The following is an 18,250-nucleotide window of genomic DNA, read 5'->3' as shown; positions in this document are numbered from 1 at the left end:
TGGTTCTTGCTGTGAAAGTACAAGTCTGTTTTCTCCATGTAGCTTACTTTTAGGGTGATACCGTATTTGAATACATGAATATTAATCACTAAAGATAGTAGGAGACTATTCTTTGTTAAAATTCTTCTCTCTCCACTATATTAAGTTGCTGTTAATGGATGAGCATGAACTCATTTCGTCATTCTTACGACATTATCGTCCATCTTCTCAGTCTTACCCTTTGTTAGAACATCTGTCCCTTTTATTTGTTTTCTGAACGTAGTTCACAGATGCATTCATGCTGTGAATTTAAATGTATGTTTGCATTAAAAACTAGAAAGTTATTTTTGAAGCTTTGCAATATTTGAAGTAGAGTGTGAATAATACTCCAGCAGGGGCTTAATTACTACAGACTAGTATGCAGCTGGGGCAAAATACTGGGACTGATTTTGTTCGGTACCACATCAGTGACCTTGATGATGAGACAAAATACGCTCCCAGACAATTGCAGGTGATAGCAAGCTGGCAGAGGGGTGTGGTTGAAAGTAGAGCTTTATTCAAAAGAGCCTTGAGGAAGCGAAGAATTTGGTGAGTGGAGACCTCATGGAGTTCAACCAGGAGTGCAGTTTTGCATTCTGGTTGGAATTATCCTCTGTGCCAGGAATTCCCAGACTGGGAATTGTGAATGCCTGAGTGAGGAGCCTTACTGGGGAAGACCTGGGTGTTGCAGTGAATACCAAATTGAATGAGAGCGCAGTGTGCCATCATTGCAAATAAGGCAAATTTTGTAATGGGCTACATTAGGATGATCGTGGGCAGCAGAATCCCCCTCTTCTCAATGGTTATGGGGCTGTGTCTAGAATACTGTGTCCTGTCTGTGTCACTACCTGTCTGTCTTCTCCCCCCACACCCTCGAGTTTTGAGAAATCTGATGGTGGCCTGCTAAATTACTTAAGAGACTGAGAGGACATGATTTGCAAGGAGGGGGAGCTGGGCTTGTTTAGTCTGGCAAGAAGGAGATTAAGAGGTAATCTACTATCCACGTACAACCACTTGAAGGATGATTGAAAATGATGGCACCAAAATTTCAGTAGTGACAAAAGGCATGATAATAAATGGTAGTGACCTTAAGGTGTGACTCAGGAGGTTCAGATCAGATACTGAAGAAACTTTGTTATACCTGCAACTCCATATTGTAGCACTGGGAAAAGTTACTTAGAGTGATTGTCAACCTCAGTCCTTGTGGGCTTTCAGGACTCAGATGAATCCACAGCTGACCTCAGGTGCATGTTAGTTCAGCTTTGTGTGGGATATCAGACCAGATGACCTCCAGAGATCTTTTCTTCCAACTAATGCTTTTATAATTCTTTGCTGGTTTATATCTCTTCCTTTCTTAGACTTCCCTGTGTCATCAGGGATGTCTCTGGGGTGTTTGCTGTTTGTAAGTTTTCTATCTATTGAGTTCCATATCAGTAGCTTTTCTGAAGAATTACTCCTTAATTTTTTTATTCTTTGCAGAAGTGGCTGTTTTCCATGTTATGTGTGTTTTGTTGCAAAGGTGAAGGGTGCAGTTTGAAAATAGTGTTCAATCTATTGGTCCTTTAAACTAAGGCCAGGACAGAAAGAAGTCACTGGATGATCATAGAAGTCAAAGTCCGTTGAACATGAGCATCCGTTCATGGACGTGTTTCTTCTTCAGTAGTATCAGAGTTTCTTCTTGGCCATTTGGTCTTTTGAAGACTTTTAGTGCTGCAACTAGTGCTGCCAGCCAACAGTCTCATGTGGATTTCGGGCTCTGGAATCAATCTCTGTCCAAAGAATGTTTTTGTGTCTGGTTATCAGGCTATTTTTGTATTTCCTTATTGTTGCAATGTGAGGACCCTTTCTCCATCATTGACTCTTGCTTGGAAGAGGACCCCCCAAACTCCCTTAGAGATAGCAATATTACTAAAGGAACTCTACTCACCCAGTCTTTGCCACTGATGTTGCTGTTGAACTCGGTCTACAAGTTCTGCAGTTGTTGCTCTCTTCACTGTTCCTTGGACAGCACCAGATACCATCCTCTGCTTCTGGCAGCGAGCAGGTCCACAAGTGTCTTCTCTCATCAGTTAACACACCTTGATGTGTGTGGATGTGTACCATTTCCCTCCACCTTACGATTTTTTGATATGAGGCATCTTTTTGAAAGCAGATATCGTCCTGAGAGAAGGTTTTCTGCACAAAAAATGGCAGGGGGTTTTGGTGGTGGTGTTCTTTTGTTGGTTTTTTTTTTTTTTGGTAGTCATCTCCCCACTGACAAGGTTAAAGACTTTTATCATCGCTCATTTTCGAGATAATCTTTTGCCAGAGCTTTCTCCGCATTCAGGGACTGACCCAATTCAAAACCACTTTCTGTGGGCTTATCTTTCAAGTTACGTGTGCATAGATGGCACTCTGTGTATGACTCTCAAAATTATCAGAGTTTTTGTATATTTCCAGATGTCTAGCACCGTATAATAGCACTGTTACTATCCCAGTTAGAGGCCATAGTGAAGTGTCACAAGTATTTAGTATTTACCAGTGTCATTGTTATTTGCCTTGAAAGTTCAGCAAGAAACACACAGTCCCATAGCCAGAGATTCAGAATTCTTTTTTTACCTGTTCACTGCCTTTTAGCCCCTATAGTTTCAGAGATACTGAGAGTTATGTCTTAGAAATTAATATCTGTTCTTAACATTACTTGGAAAATTAGTGTGATCGTGTGAGTGTTCTCTTCTTATTCCATTTCAGGTGAGCAAAATGGTAATAGAAACCCTGGTGGTCTGCAAATTGGTGACCTTGTAAACATTGACCTTGATTTGGAAATTGTACAGTCTTTGCAGCATGGTCACGGAGGGTGGACTGATGGCATGTTTGAAACCTTAACGACAACTGGAACAGTTTGTGGCATTGATGAAGATCATGACATTGTAGTACAATACCCAAGTGGAAACAGGTTTGTTATACAGCCTTTATCACTGATTCTCACAAACTTCCTTTGCCTTCAGCAGTTGTGATCACTTGGTGCCAAAAACTTTCTGTTCTCCTTTTTTGTCTATTAAGATTTCCTTGAAAATTTTATATTCCTTCTGCAATGTGTAATGAGGACTTAACCTTTAAAGATGCTTTAGCAGGAAAAGGAGGTTTGTTGCCTCTCTCACTAGGCGAAAATTTGAGTCCAGAATACTGAATGACGTTCTGGACAATCTTTTTACAAAATGCGGTGTTTTAAGCAGTCATTCCTTTTTTTAATTAGAAGGCATCCCAAGGTTTCAAGGGGAATGGTGGTAGAATGCATTGTGGGTTTTCAGGAAAATGGGTTAAGAGGACAGGTGACAGACTTTATGTTGGGGATCTTGTCTAATATAGAGTGACCTTGGAATTATCTGTATTTTTTATTTTTAAATATTTTTATATTAACATTTTCTTATTAACATGTTAATGCTAACATAATATTAATACTTTGTTATTCAAAGGGATGTTAGTTTATGTAAATATGGGCCAAGAATTGGCAGTGTTGAGGAAGCTGTTGCCAAAACCACTCCCTGCAAGCAGTTTAGGTTTGAAGTTTGATGACCTGCATCCATGCTAACGGGATTCAAACCCAGCTCTACAGCTGGATCTGAGCTGATACGTCTGCATGGTTTTGTGTTGTCTTGTTCTCAAGTGTTTGGCTTATCTTTAAAAAGCAGCTAATGAATGTAATACCATTTCGGTTGTATCTGGAGACTGACCAGTTTGGCCACGAAGGATTAACAGTGCATTATTCTTATTCATTCTGGCTTTTCCTCAAGATATTGTTTATTAATATTGCAAAGTAACGCAAAACAAAGCTGTTTTCCTGGCTGACACAAGCTGAAGGGATGCAAGTGGCTCTTCTTCTGAGAGTCATGGCTGCAGAGCCAGTGAGTAGAGCTGCTTTATCTTGTGGTTTCTTCCATGACTTTCCCCTTTATGGAATTTATCTGATGCTTCTCAACTAGATCGGATAAAAAGTCAACCCCAGACCAAATGGTATGTAAAGGAGAGATCGCCGTATTGCATATTAGAAGATAACTCTGCATAAAACCAGCTAAATGCCTCTGAAACAGTAAAATTTATAGTACAAATTAGGATAGTTTGGTTAAAAATCGAGGTGTATCTAGGATAACCATTTGATTGAAGAGTATTCTTATAACTGAATGTTGCAGCTTTTGACTTAGGAGGGAGGGGGCAAAATCCCGTGTTCTTCTCTTATTGTTTCCTGACAGTCTGAGCCACTGTGAGACAGGCTGGATCTTCCCCTTTTCAAGTAGAGTCATCTCCTTTCAGGACTACTATATTGTTGTCAGCTTGCTTCCTCTCAGGCAGGATATTTCTTCATTGCCTTACAAATGTACATCTCTGAAGATTACCCTGAAAATATTCAGCTAATGAGCCACAGATAAGCGTATGGGCAAAAAATGGTTAGCAATGAATATGCCATAGTATCTAATTGCAGAAAGTTTGTAGGCATACAAGCAGAATCTTCTCCAACAGATAATTTTTAAACATGTATTTCCCTTTGCATGTTTAAAATATACTTTAAATGATTCATTGCTTAGGTGGACGTTTAATCCAGCTGTTCTCACCAAAGCCAACGTTGTCCGAAGTGGAGATGCTGCTCAAGGTGCAGAAGGAGGTACCTCTCAATTTCAAGTTGGTGACCTTGTTCAAGTATGTTATGACTTAGAGCGAATCAAGCTTCTTCAGAGAGGTCATGGAGAGTGGGCTGAAGCTATGCTTCCAGTAAGTAATTGTATATTTGGATTTGTATAATATTTCTAGTTATGATTGGTAATAATACCTGGAGGTTGTGGGAGTCAAAGGGATTTTTTTTAAATTAAAGTATATTTCATCAAACATGATATAATACTTGCTCAGATGTAGTAATCTGCTTAGCCTGGTGAAATGTAGCTAAAGGTATTAGTGACTGTATTATTAAACAACTAACTTCATAAAGTTTGTGGCTTATAACACTCAGATTTCTAAATATTTCATCTTTATTTTTATTTGCATTTGACATTTTCTTTAATGCAGACTTTAGGTAAAGTTGGTCGGGTCCAGCAGATCTATTCAGACAGTGACTTAAAGGTAGAGGTTTGTGGGACGTCTTGGACGTATAATCCAGCAGCTGTCTCAAAGGTGGCATCAGCAGGATCTGCTATAAGTAATGCATCTGGTGGTAAGTTTGAAGAATAACCAGTAATGTATGTATGGCAAGTATTTGTGTTAATTAAAAATTAATAAGTACTAGTACATAGTTTGTATACAAGGTTAATAATACTCAGACTTGGGGTTTCGCTGATTGATGTTGTGCCTTAAAGATGCAAGAAAAAGCTTGCAGTTGGTACGGAGATGTTGGTTGTTGTTATCTTGATAAGGTACAAAACCTCCAAATTTAATTTGGGGTTCTCTTTGGCCACAGTGCAGGTGTGTCTTTGGAAGCCTCCTCTAAGGGCTTTAAAATTTAAATGGTTCGAAGGGACAATAGATTGGAGTAGGGACTAAGGCATGAGGAGAGTGTCACTGGCTTTAGCAAGCAGACTCCGTGTTTAATAGGTGGTGTGGGATAGCAAGCATAACCGAGGAATCTGTTGCAAGCAGTTACTCAGGGTAATATTATTTCCTTAATATTTCTGTCTTAAAATTTAGTCAGACATTCTTTGACTAATTACAGTGGGATTTTTTTGTCTATGTAATCACATTTCAGTTCTGTTGAATCCACTCTCGTTCGTTAATAATGAGGTAGAAAGACTATCCAATGTGTTTTATGTTCTGTTGGCTGTTTCACAGACCAATTGAAGTAGAATGTTTTTCCTCTTTTTGGTCATAGCTAGTTGTTTTTTCCTCTTCACATACTTGCTTTAATGCCAAGAAATCTTTCTACATAGTTTTCTAGGCTTTTTCCTGGGGAGGCAGAGATCTGGTGAGTTTTCTGCAATAAAGATAAAGCCACTGTAGCCGTAAAACTAGCTAGAAGAGTAATATGACTTAGTGTTTCAAGTTACAGAGGACAGGATACACCCTAAGTTAAGCTAGAAGACTAAAAAGCCTGTTATATCAATATGTAAATTCATGTTTTTACCTCCTTCCCAGCCTTCTATATTTTGTGCTAGACAAGCTATTTGGGATTCAGTCAACTTTGGTTTGAAGTGCTTGATGTGACAGTCTCAACCATCTAAAGGGTATTGGAGTGCAGCACTTAGAGCTGAATAATAACTTAAGGGTGCCATTTTATGGTGTTTTATGTATTAGTATGTACATACCTTTAGAAACATGTAAAATTTAGCTGTTATTTTTCTGTTCTTGTGTGATTAGAACTGTAATCTTAATTGTCTTTTGTTTAATAATTATAGAGAGGTTATCCCAGCTACTGAAGAAGTTATTTGAAACCCAAGAATCTGGAGATCTCAATGAAGAATTGGTTAAAGCTGCTGCCAATGGAGATGTTGCTAAAGTGGAAGACCTGCTAAAGAGACCAGATGTAGATGTGAGTGTTCTGGTTTGGGAGGACCTGTTCTGGGGACTTGTAATACCAAAGGAAGTGAAGCTGTCTTATGTACTCCTTGCCAGTCAGTGATGCATCTGCGTAGAAGTAGCACCGCTGATTCTAGTGTCTCTTCTCCCATTTGTTGTCCTATGAAATGTGTTGGGGTGTGTGTGAAAATAGTGCTTTATACCCTTTTTCAGTGGACAGATTTTGTGTTCTATTGTCTGCTGTGAATTAACATACCTTCTAGCCTCTGTCTGCCAGAGTCAGGGCAGAGAACCAAACTCTCGCATTTGGTGAAGGGTCTTCAAGTTGTTTTGTTTTGAGGGGTAGAAGGAAGGACAGTAGATTTTTGGGGATTTGTTGTTGCTGTTGTGGGATTTGTTTTGGTGTTTTTGTGTGTGTTTGTTTTTTTTTAACTCACAGGGTAGATCATCTAATCTGCTGTCTGTCTGATTGCTTTTACCAACTGGTCTAATCACATAGTAGTGAAAAGTCTAAAAGAAGATGGTTAAGAATTATAGGACTTGGTTCAGGGAACATGTTTTAAAATAACAATCAGCTGTTTTTCTCATTACAGCAGTAGTAATTCTTGCAGATAAGAGACTAAACTCTATCAGTTCTGAGGACTGATTTGTAGCTCAAGATGATACAAAACATTTTTTTTTGTTCAGACTGACTCCTGTTGTTGCCATAGATTAGAAAATTAAGTTAAGTATACTGTAAAGCAGAGGACTGGTATCATTCTGAGACCTGTTCTCAAAACCTTGCCCTTACAGTACCCCAAAGATGAAAGTTTTTCATCAACTATAGTTAAGATCGTAATGTTTGAAATAATCAAGAAACAGATTTCTTTCCTTCATTATAGCTAATGCTATAGAAATGAAATAGAGGTGCCCTAGGAGATTATCTACATGTGCCAGGAAGGCAGCTGTCTAAAAATTGTTCGTTTGATACATTCATATACGTGCTGTTACTTTAAGTTTTCTAGTACACTTGCATGTGTACTGCTAAAGTGTCTCATAGGTATGTGTGTGTATCTTGCAGCTTATCTCAAAGTATCAATATGCTTCCAGGTGAATGGACAATGTGCTGGACACACAGCTATGCAAGCCGCTAGTCAGAATGGCCATGTCGACATTTTGAAGTTGCTTCTGAAACAGAATGTGGATGTAGAAGCAGAGGTAACCTAAATACTTCAAAATACGCTTTGTGCGTCCTTAAGTTTTAAACTTTGCTATGTGGAGAAATAACAATTCTATTGGAGTCACCTTCTTTTTAAATATCAGAGAGAGTGAAAAACTGCTTTTCTTACTGTGATTATGTTCCCAAATTAGCCTCCTGCTAACAGTACAATGTTAACAATTGCAAAGAGTCAATATCCAGTTCTTTAGCACCTCTAAGTGAAATATAATGCTAATGTATTAGCTATGTCAGCTATTATGTGATTGTAGTGGATGAAGCCCCTTCCTTATTTCCTCTGTTTCATTTCAACAATAGAATGCAATGAGCTAGCACCCTGCCTGTGGCATTCGGAGAAAAAGATGATGTTGGATGCTGCATCTCCAATTCAGATACTTGCCATGCTTCTTTTATATAGTGTTCAGTTAGGAGAAAGCTTTTCCATTCTTAACTAAAGCAAGTTTGAGCAGAAAGCAATGACAGTATCTTTGGATAGGAACTGCCAACTCTGCTTCCAGTTTTTCAGGGTTGGGTTGTTTTGTTTTTTAACTTCACCTGAAATGGAAGGATTTCTTTTGTTTAGGTTTTTTTAGAATTATTGTTTGTGAGAAAATTATCTATCAGCATACTGTGATATTTGTATTTTGAGATGATTTTGCCTTGTATACATACACAGAACACACTGATACTGCACTGATATTGCAGTGCAATGCTTTGCGCATTTTGTGGGGCACAAGAAGGATCTGTCAAATTTCTCTTATTAGGAAAATAAAGCCTGGTAGAATGCTTAGAAGTTAATAGTGTGCCCAGTCGTTGTTTGCATAACGGAAAAATAACTTTATATGCTTGGGCATTTAGCTTTGTATTGTATTTGGTATACTGAAGTTATAATATATTAATACGTTAATGAAGTGGTGGTGTAATCCTTGGGACTAAAACTATTTTTATATTCACAGATACACCCTTACTTTTTAAAGGTTTTCTGCTAAATGGTAAAGATGGCTTAGATTTCATGCAGTACATACTTGCTGTGGTCTGATTTCTACGAAGTAGCTTCAGTTTAGAAGCAGTGCTTTCACTGCACTACATAGCATATAGTGTTACAAACTAGACTAAGCTGCTTTTCATCTGTACTATGGGATCAAAGCTGCCGTGTTAATCAGGTGGTGAACTGATACTTCTCTGGTATAGGGAAGGGTCAGAAGCATTAGAGAGGGAAGCAGAAGCACTGCTTCCAGATAACACATCTGGTAATCAGCTAGTGGTAGAGTTGTTAAGAGTTCATGTTTGCTCAGGCTTTAGAAGTATCGTAACACTGCCATGAAAAATATTTTCAGGGATTTTATTTGAATTTTCAAGCCTTTTTCATGTAACTTTGGTTAGTTTAAGTGAAGATTATATTCATGCTTAATTATACAATTGCATTAATTATTATAATATTAATCGTATATATAATATTATTAGATTAATGATTATATGTTTCAGGCTTTAAAAAATGTCAGCTGTCTATAAATTAGTGATGTGAAGACACAGCAGAGTCATCCCATTAAGCAGAGAGCAAAATTTAGTTCTTTTACTTCACTGCTGTGGTCTGTGGCATGGAAGCAATGGATAAAAATCCTTACTTCGCCTGCTTTATAGCTAAGTTGGATATATTTACACTTACAGTCACTGCTGCGGGGTATGTACGTTTATCATGACATTTCCTGAGGATGCCCTCATATTGTCTCCTCTGTGCTTATGTCTCTGAGAGCTTAACGTAGAGTACAAGTGGCCTCTCTTTAATCAGAAAACAATTTCCTACTGGCAGAGCTCAAAAAGACTGATGTAGGTATTACATAGTAAAAATATGTAGCCTGCTAGTCTGCAGAAATTAATGGGTATCAATTACTGTATTGACAGTACTGACAGCATTATATTGTTGGTGTGTATAGAAATATGGCGCTTCTAAATATTTAGATTTGTATCTAAATATAAGTCTTGGGACAGATACTTAATCAGTTGCTAGCTTTTTCTAGGTATGTTCATGTGCTACTGTGTAAAAACTACACAGTGGGATTTAGCTTCTGAGGTTATTTGTTTTGATGCTGAGCTAAAAAGAGAGAGACACTTTCTTGGACCTCTGCTCATTCAAAGTAAGAATTCTATACACTAAGACCTTATAAAATCAGGGGTTTGTGTCTCAAAATCGGAATATGTTAAAACTGTAAAATATTTAATAAATTATATGGGGTTTCATCAGTAAGTATCTTAGTGTACTTTGCAGACTGCAAATATGAAAAGACAAATTACTGCATACTTGTGAAACAAAGTGCTCTGTAAATATCTTGATAAGTTTCACCTCGTAATGATCTTTACAACCAGATGAGAAATACACAGAAGTTCCCCTTTCTGATCCTTTCCCCTTCCAAATGGGCAAGGTTTGGCTGCTTTTGACTGTTTATATTAGATGAGACTGAGAAGGAGTCCTGCATCTTAGAAGACAATTTTGTAGCATGAGTTGATTTCAAAGGCATAACAATTTATTGGTTTCAAAAGCTATTGAAGCTGCTGTTTAGTGCCTTGACCACCTTCAAAACAATGTTCATATTTCCAAAAAGATATGTTTGATAATTAGCAGATAAGTCTGCTTCCATCAATTTTTTTAAAATGCTGTAACTAGTCTCGTTATCTTGTAATTGTGCAAATACAATTTATGCTAGGAACTATTAATTTTTTGCATTGATGTAAAATATATTAGAAATGTGTTACACATAATAGAAATTACTTTCAAAAGATATTACTGAAAGAGAAACAAATTGATAAGAGAAACAAAGCTTACCCAAGAGGGTGCACTTGAAGAAGGGTGCATCCAGTGCACCCTTGATCAGTCATGGTTTTATTTCCTTCTTACAATTTTCAGAATTTCTCTATTGTCAAAATTAAATCCTACAAATACATAGTAATATTCCACTGTGCACAAAAACTTAGTTAGAAACTAGTTTATGGAAGTTGTTATTTCATTGAAACCTCTTATATATCCTCTACTTTACTTTTAGCTTTTGCGTACTGTTGTTAATGTTGAAATCACTTGATTAATACTTGAAAACGTTTCATGTAGTACGGTCCACTGTTATGGATGTTAAAATAATCCAAACTGACAAATTTGTGACTTTCATATCTTCTCAGTCTGGATGAAACTGAAACAAACTGAATTTAATGAGAGCTTTAATGCTGTGAGTCATCATCATAGAATCAGAACTTCTAATTTCAGCATAAACCCTAATAAATATTAGCGTAATTGTATGAACAAGGCAGTTCTCTTGATTGCTATGATTTGGAATCTGTAACACTTCCTGGGTTACAGGAAGGGTTACCCTGGGTTACTGAGTGTAACATTTTTGGGGGTTTGGGAGTTGGATTTTGTTCGTGGGCTTTTGGTTTTGTGGTGGGGTGGCTGCTTTTTTTTGACAGTGGTTGTTTTGTAGTAGAAAGTCAAACGAATCCATTTGAATTTCTGATGAACACATCACACAAAGATTCAGGGCAATAGTTGTATATGGTATGGAATGTCATGTGTCATAGAATATGTATGTTTGTATACAAACAGACTCTTCATCCTCTATTGCTGTGGTTTAAGCAATTATTTTAATGAGGTATTTGAATTGTACCATGGTTGTCTAATTTTTCTTTCTCTTTAAAGAAATCAAATATGCATAATTGTTGAGCTTAAATTAATCTTGGTGTTTAAATGCAAAGGAAATGTGGAATTATACAGGCTCAAATTAACGTTTCTACTTCAGGACAAAGATGGAGACAGGGCTGTCCATCATGCAGCCTTCGGTGACGAGGGTGCTGTGATAGAGGTTTTGCACCGAGGCAGTGCAGATTTGAATGCTCGCAACAAACGCAGGCAGACTCCACTTCATATTGCTGTCAACAAAGGTCATCTGCAAGTTGTGAAGACTTTACTGGACTTTGGCTGCCATCCTAGTCTCCAGGTAAAGGAAATATTAATGTAGATTCACTATTTAGCTGCCAGATTTTATGATTTGCTGTGTGTTGGTGATAGAAGAATTACAGAAAATGGGATTGAAAGGAACAGACCTTGTGAAGTTATCTGTCCCAGCCTCTACCCCAACATGGGATCAGCTGTAATAAAAATGCTATTAAATCTATTTGTTTTCTTGACAGCTAGATAAGCACCTGATTTATTCTAGCCCGTTGATGTTAATTGGTATTTTCACAGACTGTAGTTATCTGTAATTGTTAACTTTCTCTCCAGATTAATTTCTCCTCTGTCAAATCCACAGCTGTTTTCTCCTTCTGCAAGCTACGGCTTTGCATTTTTTGGCTGATGATACTGTGGAATGCTTCGTTAAAAGAAACCTATTTTCAGAATTGACCTATCATTGGTAGAACTATTTGGCCAGATTCTCTTTTAAATGTTCAGCCTTTTATCTAAAAAGCCCTAGTGCCTAGGGCCTCAAGTACCATAATTTCACAGGGAGTTTTGGATAATAATGAATGTGGAGGAAGTGGTGACATGAGTGCAGCCTCCTGTTGAGAAGGCAGAGTAGAAACCTGCTATCAAATAAGCAGGCATCCACGTTCTGCATGAGCTGAATGCAGCTGCAGGCAGTGCATTAGGAACACAAATTAGAATGTCTAAGTTTGAAGAGGTTTGGAACAGAAAGAAAAAGTTCTAATGTCCCGGGCAAATCAAGATATGGAGTAATAACACATTTACCTCCTTGTTTTGCCATAGCAATAATCAGTGATTTTTTTGAAGCTGTGTATCCACATAACAAGCAATGAGCAAACTTGCTTGAAATTAGTGAATATAGTGATTGTTTATTTATCCGCTTCCACTTGGCTTTACAGGTATTATTGTCTTGACTTTTGCTGAGGTTAAGCTGTTAGCCAGCTAACATCCCTCCAGACCCTGTTTAGTATTTGTTGAGTAGTAGATATAATAAGGAGTCTGATGTATTGAGCCAAATGAAGGGTCGCTATATATCATATAATGACTTGTAATATATGGGTAGCCAAAGTGGACATGCCCGACTTCATAGAAGTCTGTTTGGATTGAAAAATTCAGTAGAATGGTGCTATGAAACTCCATCTGGAAAATATAATTGTCATGGAAAATAATGAACACTCAGATCCTGTGTGTGTGCTGAGGAACTCTGATGTGCAAATGTGAGCAGGTGATTGATTTGGTGGATGAGAGCACAGGGGAGTCAGACTGAGGCATGACTAGAATTTAACTGGCCAGCACTCTACTACTCAAGCCAATTCACTGTGTAAACAGAAACATATGTTAGTCTGTAAACAGGAAATTCAAGAAATATGATCAATTAAACCAAATAAAGCTGCATGAATTAGTTTTGGCAAACTGGTTCACGCTGGTTCAAGTGTTTCCATTTTCTGGCACTTTCTGTCTGGCAGTTTTTGATTCTCACTGTAAAGATTGTAAAGATTTGTTTTCATATTAGTGTATTGTTAAAATGTTCAGTTCCTGTGTTATTCAGTTTGCAGTTGAGTCAGTGTCAGTGACAAAAGAGTTCCTGACTTATATGGTGTTAGAATCTTACTGAAAGCATAAATCTAAAAAGTTTGCCTATATAACAGCAAATAAGCTTAAATGGATATGTTTTCTCACTGTTAGTCTAGGGCATTCCTTTTCAGTTCAACCATTTGGATCTTTGAATAATGTACAAAATGCTTCTAGGAATAAAAAGTATTTTTCCCTTATTTGGGATATTTGAAAAATAAAATGTCAAGCTAAAAATACAAGTTCTTTGCTAGTTCAATTATGCACTGAAATATTTTCATGTACCTTCTGTAATGTAATCTGGTATTATCCATAACAAGTTGAAAAGCTTAATGTTACATATGACATTAGCCTTTGCTTCATGGAAAATGATCTGCTTCAGTTAAAACAACAGATGTGCCGAAGTTTATTACTTAGACTGCATTTTGTTTTGATCTGCTTATGCTTTTATTTCACACTGTCTCTTTGGTATTGTCTTTACATCATTAATTGCTGGCTCAATCTTAGTGTTCATTACTCAAAACTCCCTGCCTCCTTCTGCCTGACTAGTCTCCTCTCTGTTGTTAGTTTTTGTTGCTGTTCTTCTCTTATTCCTAGATTCTAACTTGAGCATAGAGATATGGATATGAGGCATATAGAAGTTGATGTCTACGCCAGTGTCTTCAGTCCTATCAGATGCAAGGCATACTTGAGCTCTGTGTTTGAGTTCTGGTAGTCGTGTAATCATAGAATACTGGAGCCCTGGGTAGGATTACCCCCTGAAGCATTTGCAAAACCAGAGCAAGATCAGAAGCAGCTTGCTCTGAAGTCTGCAGTGTAGCAACACTTTAGGGTCTGAAGGGCTGTTTTGTGTTTGTGTAGTCAGTTTTCCTGGTGATAATTAAGCATATTTTGTTCTTTAATGTGCATGCATGCAAAAACTGATGTGAGCTGTTTCTGGTTTTAGGATTCTGAAGGTGACACTCCACTTCATGATGCAATAAGTAAAAAGCGTGATGACATCCTTGCTGTATTGTTAGAAGCTGGAGCAGATGTTACTATCACCAACAACAACGGGTTTAATGCTCTTCACCACGCTGCTCTAAGAGGAAACCCTAGGTAAAGCTTTGTTTTTAAAGATTATTTTATCATTTGTAAAAGGAAAACAGGTGCATGGGTGGGTAGAATGACGGTATTCAAAAGATCCTTAAACCTTCATGTAATTATATTTCTTAAATTTTGATGTTGCTTAGATATGCATCTTTGTAGTACTTGGGAAGCCATTATTAGAATGAAGCTACTAGTCTGCTCAGTTTAATGCTGTATTCAGGTAACTCCAAATCCCTGGGAAATTTCCTGTGGTGGCAGTAAAATTTTGCCAATAAACGTTTTCATAAGTAAGTTAAATAAGCTCTTAAGATGGACTCTTAAGGTAGAATTTGTAAAAATGTTTCCCTTCTTGAATATTAGAATTGGGAAAGGGACTTGAGTTTTTGAGGAGTACTTATTTGTGAATAATTATTAAATATATCATGCAGTTATAAGGTGATCTTAGGATTGTTGCATAAAATTGTATTTGTCAGTATAAGAAACATTTAATCTTATTTTTTTAGAAGTATGTATAGAAGGAATTTCTGATTTCAAATTTTATATAGGAGCTCATCAGAAAAAGTTAGGTTTAAGGCATAATTTGTTTTATGCTAGCTGCATACTATACATCTACATTCAATATTCAGTTAAGATAGCTTTCAAAAACTATTGCTTAGGTAGAACTTAATGGAAAACTTGCTGCATTGGTGGTTGCTTATTACGTTGTGGATAAATGGTATTCTGCAGAGCTGTCATTCTAGCAAGACTTCAATATTTTATCGTATGTTGGAGAACTCAGTATAGTTTACATGAAATAAGAAATGTGTGTGTTTACTTGTTTAACTTTACTACTAAATTCTACTTTTCAGTTAAGTTTGGTAAATAAGGCTATATATTAATATATGGTAATAAAATCTGGGTTAGTCTGTTAGAATATAGCCATCAAGACTGATAGGGAATGGAGTCACACTTCACAAAGTAAAAGTAGAGGTTGGAAGTGTTGGTAGGAACAATAAACGTGTTTACAGTTGTCTACAGTGCTCATAAAAGGTTTGTAAGAGAACGCGTCAAGGACCTAGTGAAGGGAGCTTATTTTTTGGCATTCAGAAGACAACTCTTCAAGTCTGACTTGGTAACATCTTCAATTAATGTGAATTGCTAATGGCATTATGTAAATATGAAGAAGGCGTACTGCTTCCCGTCTCCAGTTACCTAAGCAGGGTGGTTTTTTTAGTTTTTTGTTTTGTGATGCTTTCCTTAGGCTCTTGTGGTAGTTGGTTTGCAGGGTCGTGATGTCAATATGAGATGCAGGAAAGTGTATGGAAAAAAAGGCTTTTCATAGGGATGCTAAAGATTTTACTGTGGGTGAATGTTTTAGGAGTGGCAGGCTTTTTCTTTGATGGAGGGATCCAAATTGTAGTTCAGACTGGGTCAGTTTGATGGTTGGTGGAATGTGAGACATATTGCAATTTTTCAGAGTTTTTCAGAGTTTTACGAATGTTTTTATTGGAAGAATAGGAAAGTGTTTCCAGTATTAATGATTTGAACCCTGTGTAGGTTCCCCCATACAGGGGGAAACTTGCATCTAAACCAGTCAGATATCTAAAGCTGTTAGATATCTATTGTTTTGGTTGCAGTTACATTTGAGCACTTCTGAGGCATGTAAAAAGAGAGAATGTTGTCTCCATCATGGAAGTAGTATTTTCATTTGTTCACAGCATTAGATACTTTACACATCAGCCTGGGAAGAAATTAAGGACAATAAAATCAAAAGAAATCTATCTTGAATAATTTTAATTCCCACCCCAGCCCCCTAGTCAAAAAATCATTGTAATAGTTTGATTGATTGAGGAGTTAAGTTCTATTTTCTTTAAGATCTTTAGTGATAGTCATTTTTTTCATTGTTGACTCTGTAGTGTTCTACCACTGGATGGTTTCTGAATGAAACCAAAGTTTCGTATTTGCCACTTTGCTTTTCTAATCTGTTACAGAACAATGGATATTACTAATCTGTTAAATGCACTGAGCACAAGCTATTTAAAACACTCTTAAAAATAACTCCCTGAACTTCAGCTTGTAGCCGGTATGGGTCACAAGCAGTATGTAATATATTCTTCTTGAAACCTTACAAACCTTACTTAAGGACTTTCTAATCTAAGCTTTCCTATTTCACCTAGCTGGAGTTTTTGTGGCTTCAGGCTGTCATGCCTTATATGGAATACAGTGCACTAAATTCCCCTTAAGGTCAAATATTTAATTACATTATGCTATTTTATAAATGTTATTTCATAAAACTTAAACATGTATTCATATATGTATATAAGCGTGTATGCATATGTGTATATCTGTACTTAGAAAACTAAAATACTTGCTGTGTATGTAAGTATTGATGAAGTCCGCATCCATCTTCCTTGTTAACGATAATAAAACAAATGCATGTGTTAAGTGTGTGGATACCACAATGAAGTGAGCTAGATTTCTGTAGAATTTTTTACAGTTGATATCAAACAGGTATTTCGAACCAATTTCATTTTCAGTGCAAACCCTATTCTGCTTCTTGCTTGAGCTATGATCTTTGCTAACAGTAGGGAGATAGATCTCCAAGAAAAAAACCCACACAAACTATGCTGAGTAGAACACTTGAAAGTTTTTAATTTTATACGAAAATAAATATATTTTTTAAACATTTGAGTATTAGACAAGTATTGTAAGAAATACAGTGATTTATGTCAAATAGCTTAGATTTTTCTCAGCACTTTACCTTCCATGACAGTTTGGCAGCGTGTTCTGGAAGTCAAGTTATGGTATGTTTTGAAGAGCAGTTAGTGGACTATTTCTCCTCTTAATAATTTGCTTCTCTTCATACCTTGTGACTTGGTAGAGAAAGAGAACTTCTGGTTTTCATGCTAATGCATAGTATTGAAATGTAGAATGGATGTTTTTCAGTTTATGCTGTAGGCAGCTTTAAACTCATGCATGAGAGAGAGAGCTAAAAAGAAATTTTAAATAAAGCGCGGGGAAGTTAAGATTTTAATACGTGGTTTCTTGCTCATAATTTTTAACTGAGTCAGTCGTACTAAAAGTGCGTTTATTTTGGACTTCTTTCAAAGTACTGTGAACGTCAAAGCTTGGCAGACTTTGCCTGTTCAGTGTTAATGAGATTTTTCAGACAGAAAAAAGGAGAGTCAAATTTGAAAATACTGTACAGATTGCTTATTTTTGCTGTGTTATCAGCTCTTGATTATGTTTGATCTATTCGCATACCTGTGACTTCAGATTTTTTTGGGCTGAAGACATGACTGTGAAGTGTAGGCGTATTTTATATCCGTTGCCCCAGTTAGTTTTAGATTTGCATTATATCTTGTGAAGAGAGCATTATTCACACTGTAGCTAACTTCTTAAATAAAGGCTGCTTTTTGAGCTGACATGACTTTGCACATGCGTATGACCAGTTCTTCAGAGGAATAAATTCTACTGGACTTCAAATCAAAAATTAAAATACTGGGGTAGGATGCAGATTTCATATATTGCTGCCCAACAACAAGGACTATGTCATCTTTATGTTCATAAATTAGCAAGTAGGACATTGTGATTTTAAAATGGAATTATACTTTTTTTCCCCATGGTTGTCTTATTTAGTAGTTCTCTCCTTGTTTTCAGACTTGCAGACAGTTTGAATAGGTTGGCAGTGGAATTCTATAACTGTTTTTAGCAATTTATTTGACAGGTGGGGTTTCTCACCTGTACTTAGTGTTAATGAGTGTCTCAGGGACTTTTGTGCTGTATTGTCGTGGAGGTCCTCACAGAAAGTTTAAGTTGTGAGGTAATCAAAGTTGTACAATTATTTCCTAAACCAGTAAAAGTTATTTTCTGCTTTTGTATTTGCAGTTCTGACAGTAAGTGTAGATTGAAGCTTAGTTGAAGCTGAGTGCAAAAAAAGCATGCTCCTAAAACCT

The 18,250-nt window shown here is 36.8% G+C and overlaps 1 protein-coding gene across 6 annotated transcripts in view; it reads left to right on the top strand.

Moving 5' to 3' along the window:
* MIB1 (MIB E3 ubiquitin protein ligase 1) overlaps positions 1-18,250 on the top strand; it is an 84,821-nt gene that overhangs the window by 24,733 nt on the left and 41,838 nt on the right. For all 6 annotated transcript variants that reach the window (XR_008465124.1, XM_054193403.1, XM_054193401.1 and 3 more), the window contains 7 exons: positions 2,749-2,953; positions 4,581-4,764; positions 5,056-5,200; positions 6,375-6,508; positions 7,585-7,692; positions 11,473-11,670; positions 14,173-14,324. Coding sequence is in view for 5 of the 6 variants with exons in the window: in XM_054193403.1 (XP_054049378.1) it covers positions 2,749-2,953; positions 4,581-4,764; positions 5,056-5,200; positions 6,375-6,508; positions 7,585-7,692; positions 11,473-11,670; positions 14,173-14,324 (1,126 nt within the window). In the remaining variant the exon portion in view is untranslated. The remainder of the gene's footprint in view (positions 1-2,748; positions 2,954-4,580; positions 4,765-5,055; positions 5,201-6,374; positions 6,509-7,584; positions 7,693-11,472; positions 11,671-14,172; positions 14,325-18,250) is intronic.

Source organism: Rissa tridactyla, chromosome 2 (assembly GCF_028500815.1).
Source record: "Rissa tridactyla isolate bRisTri1 chromosome 2, bRisTri1.patW.cur.20221130, whole genome shotgun sequence".
In the NCBI taxonomy this organism is placed as follows: domain Eukaryota; kingdom Metazoa; phylum Chordata; class Aves; order Charadriiformes; family Laridae; genus Rissa; species Rissa tridactyla.
The sequence above is the reverse complement of the archived record's forward strand: the minus strand, read 5'-3'. Positions and strand labels throughout refer to the sequence as shown.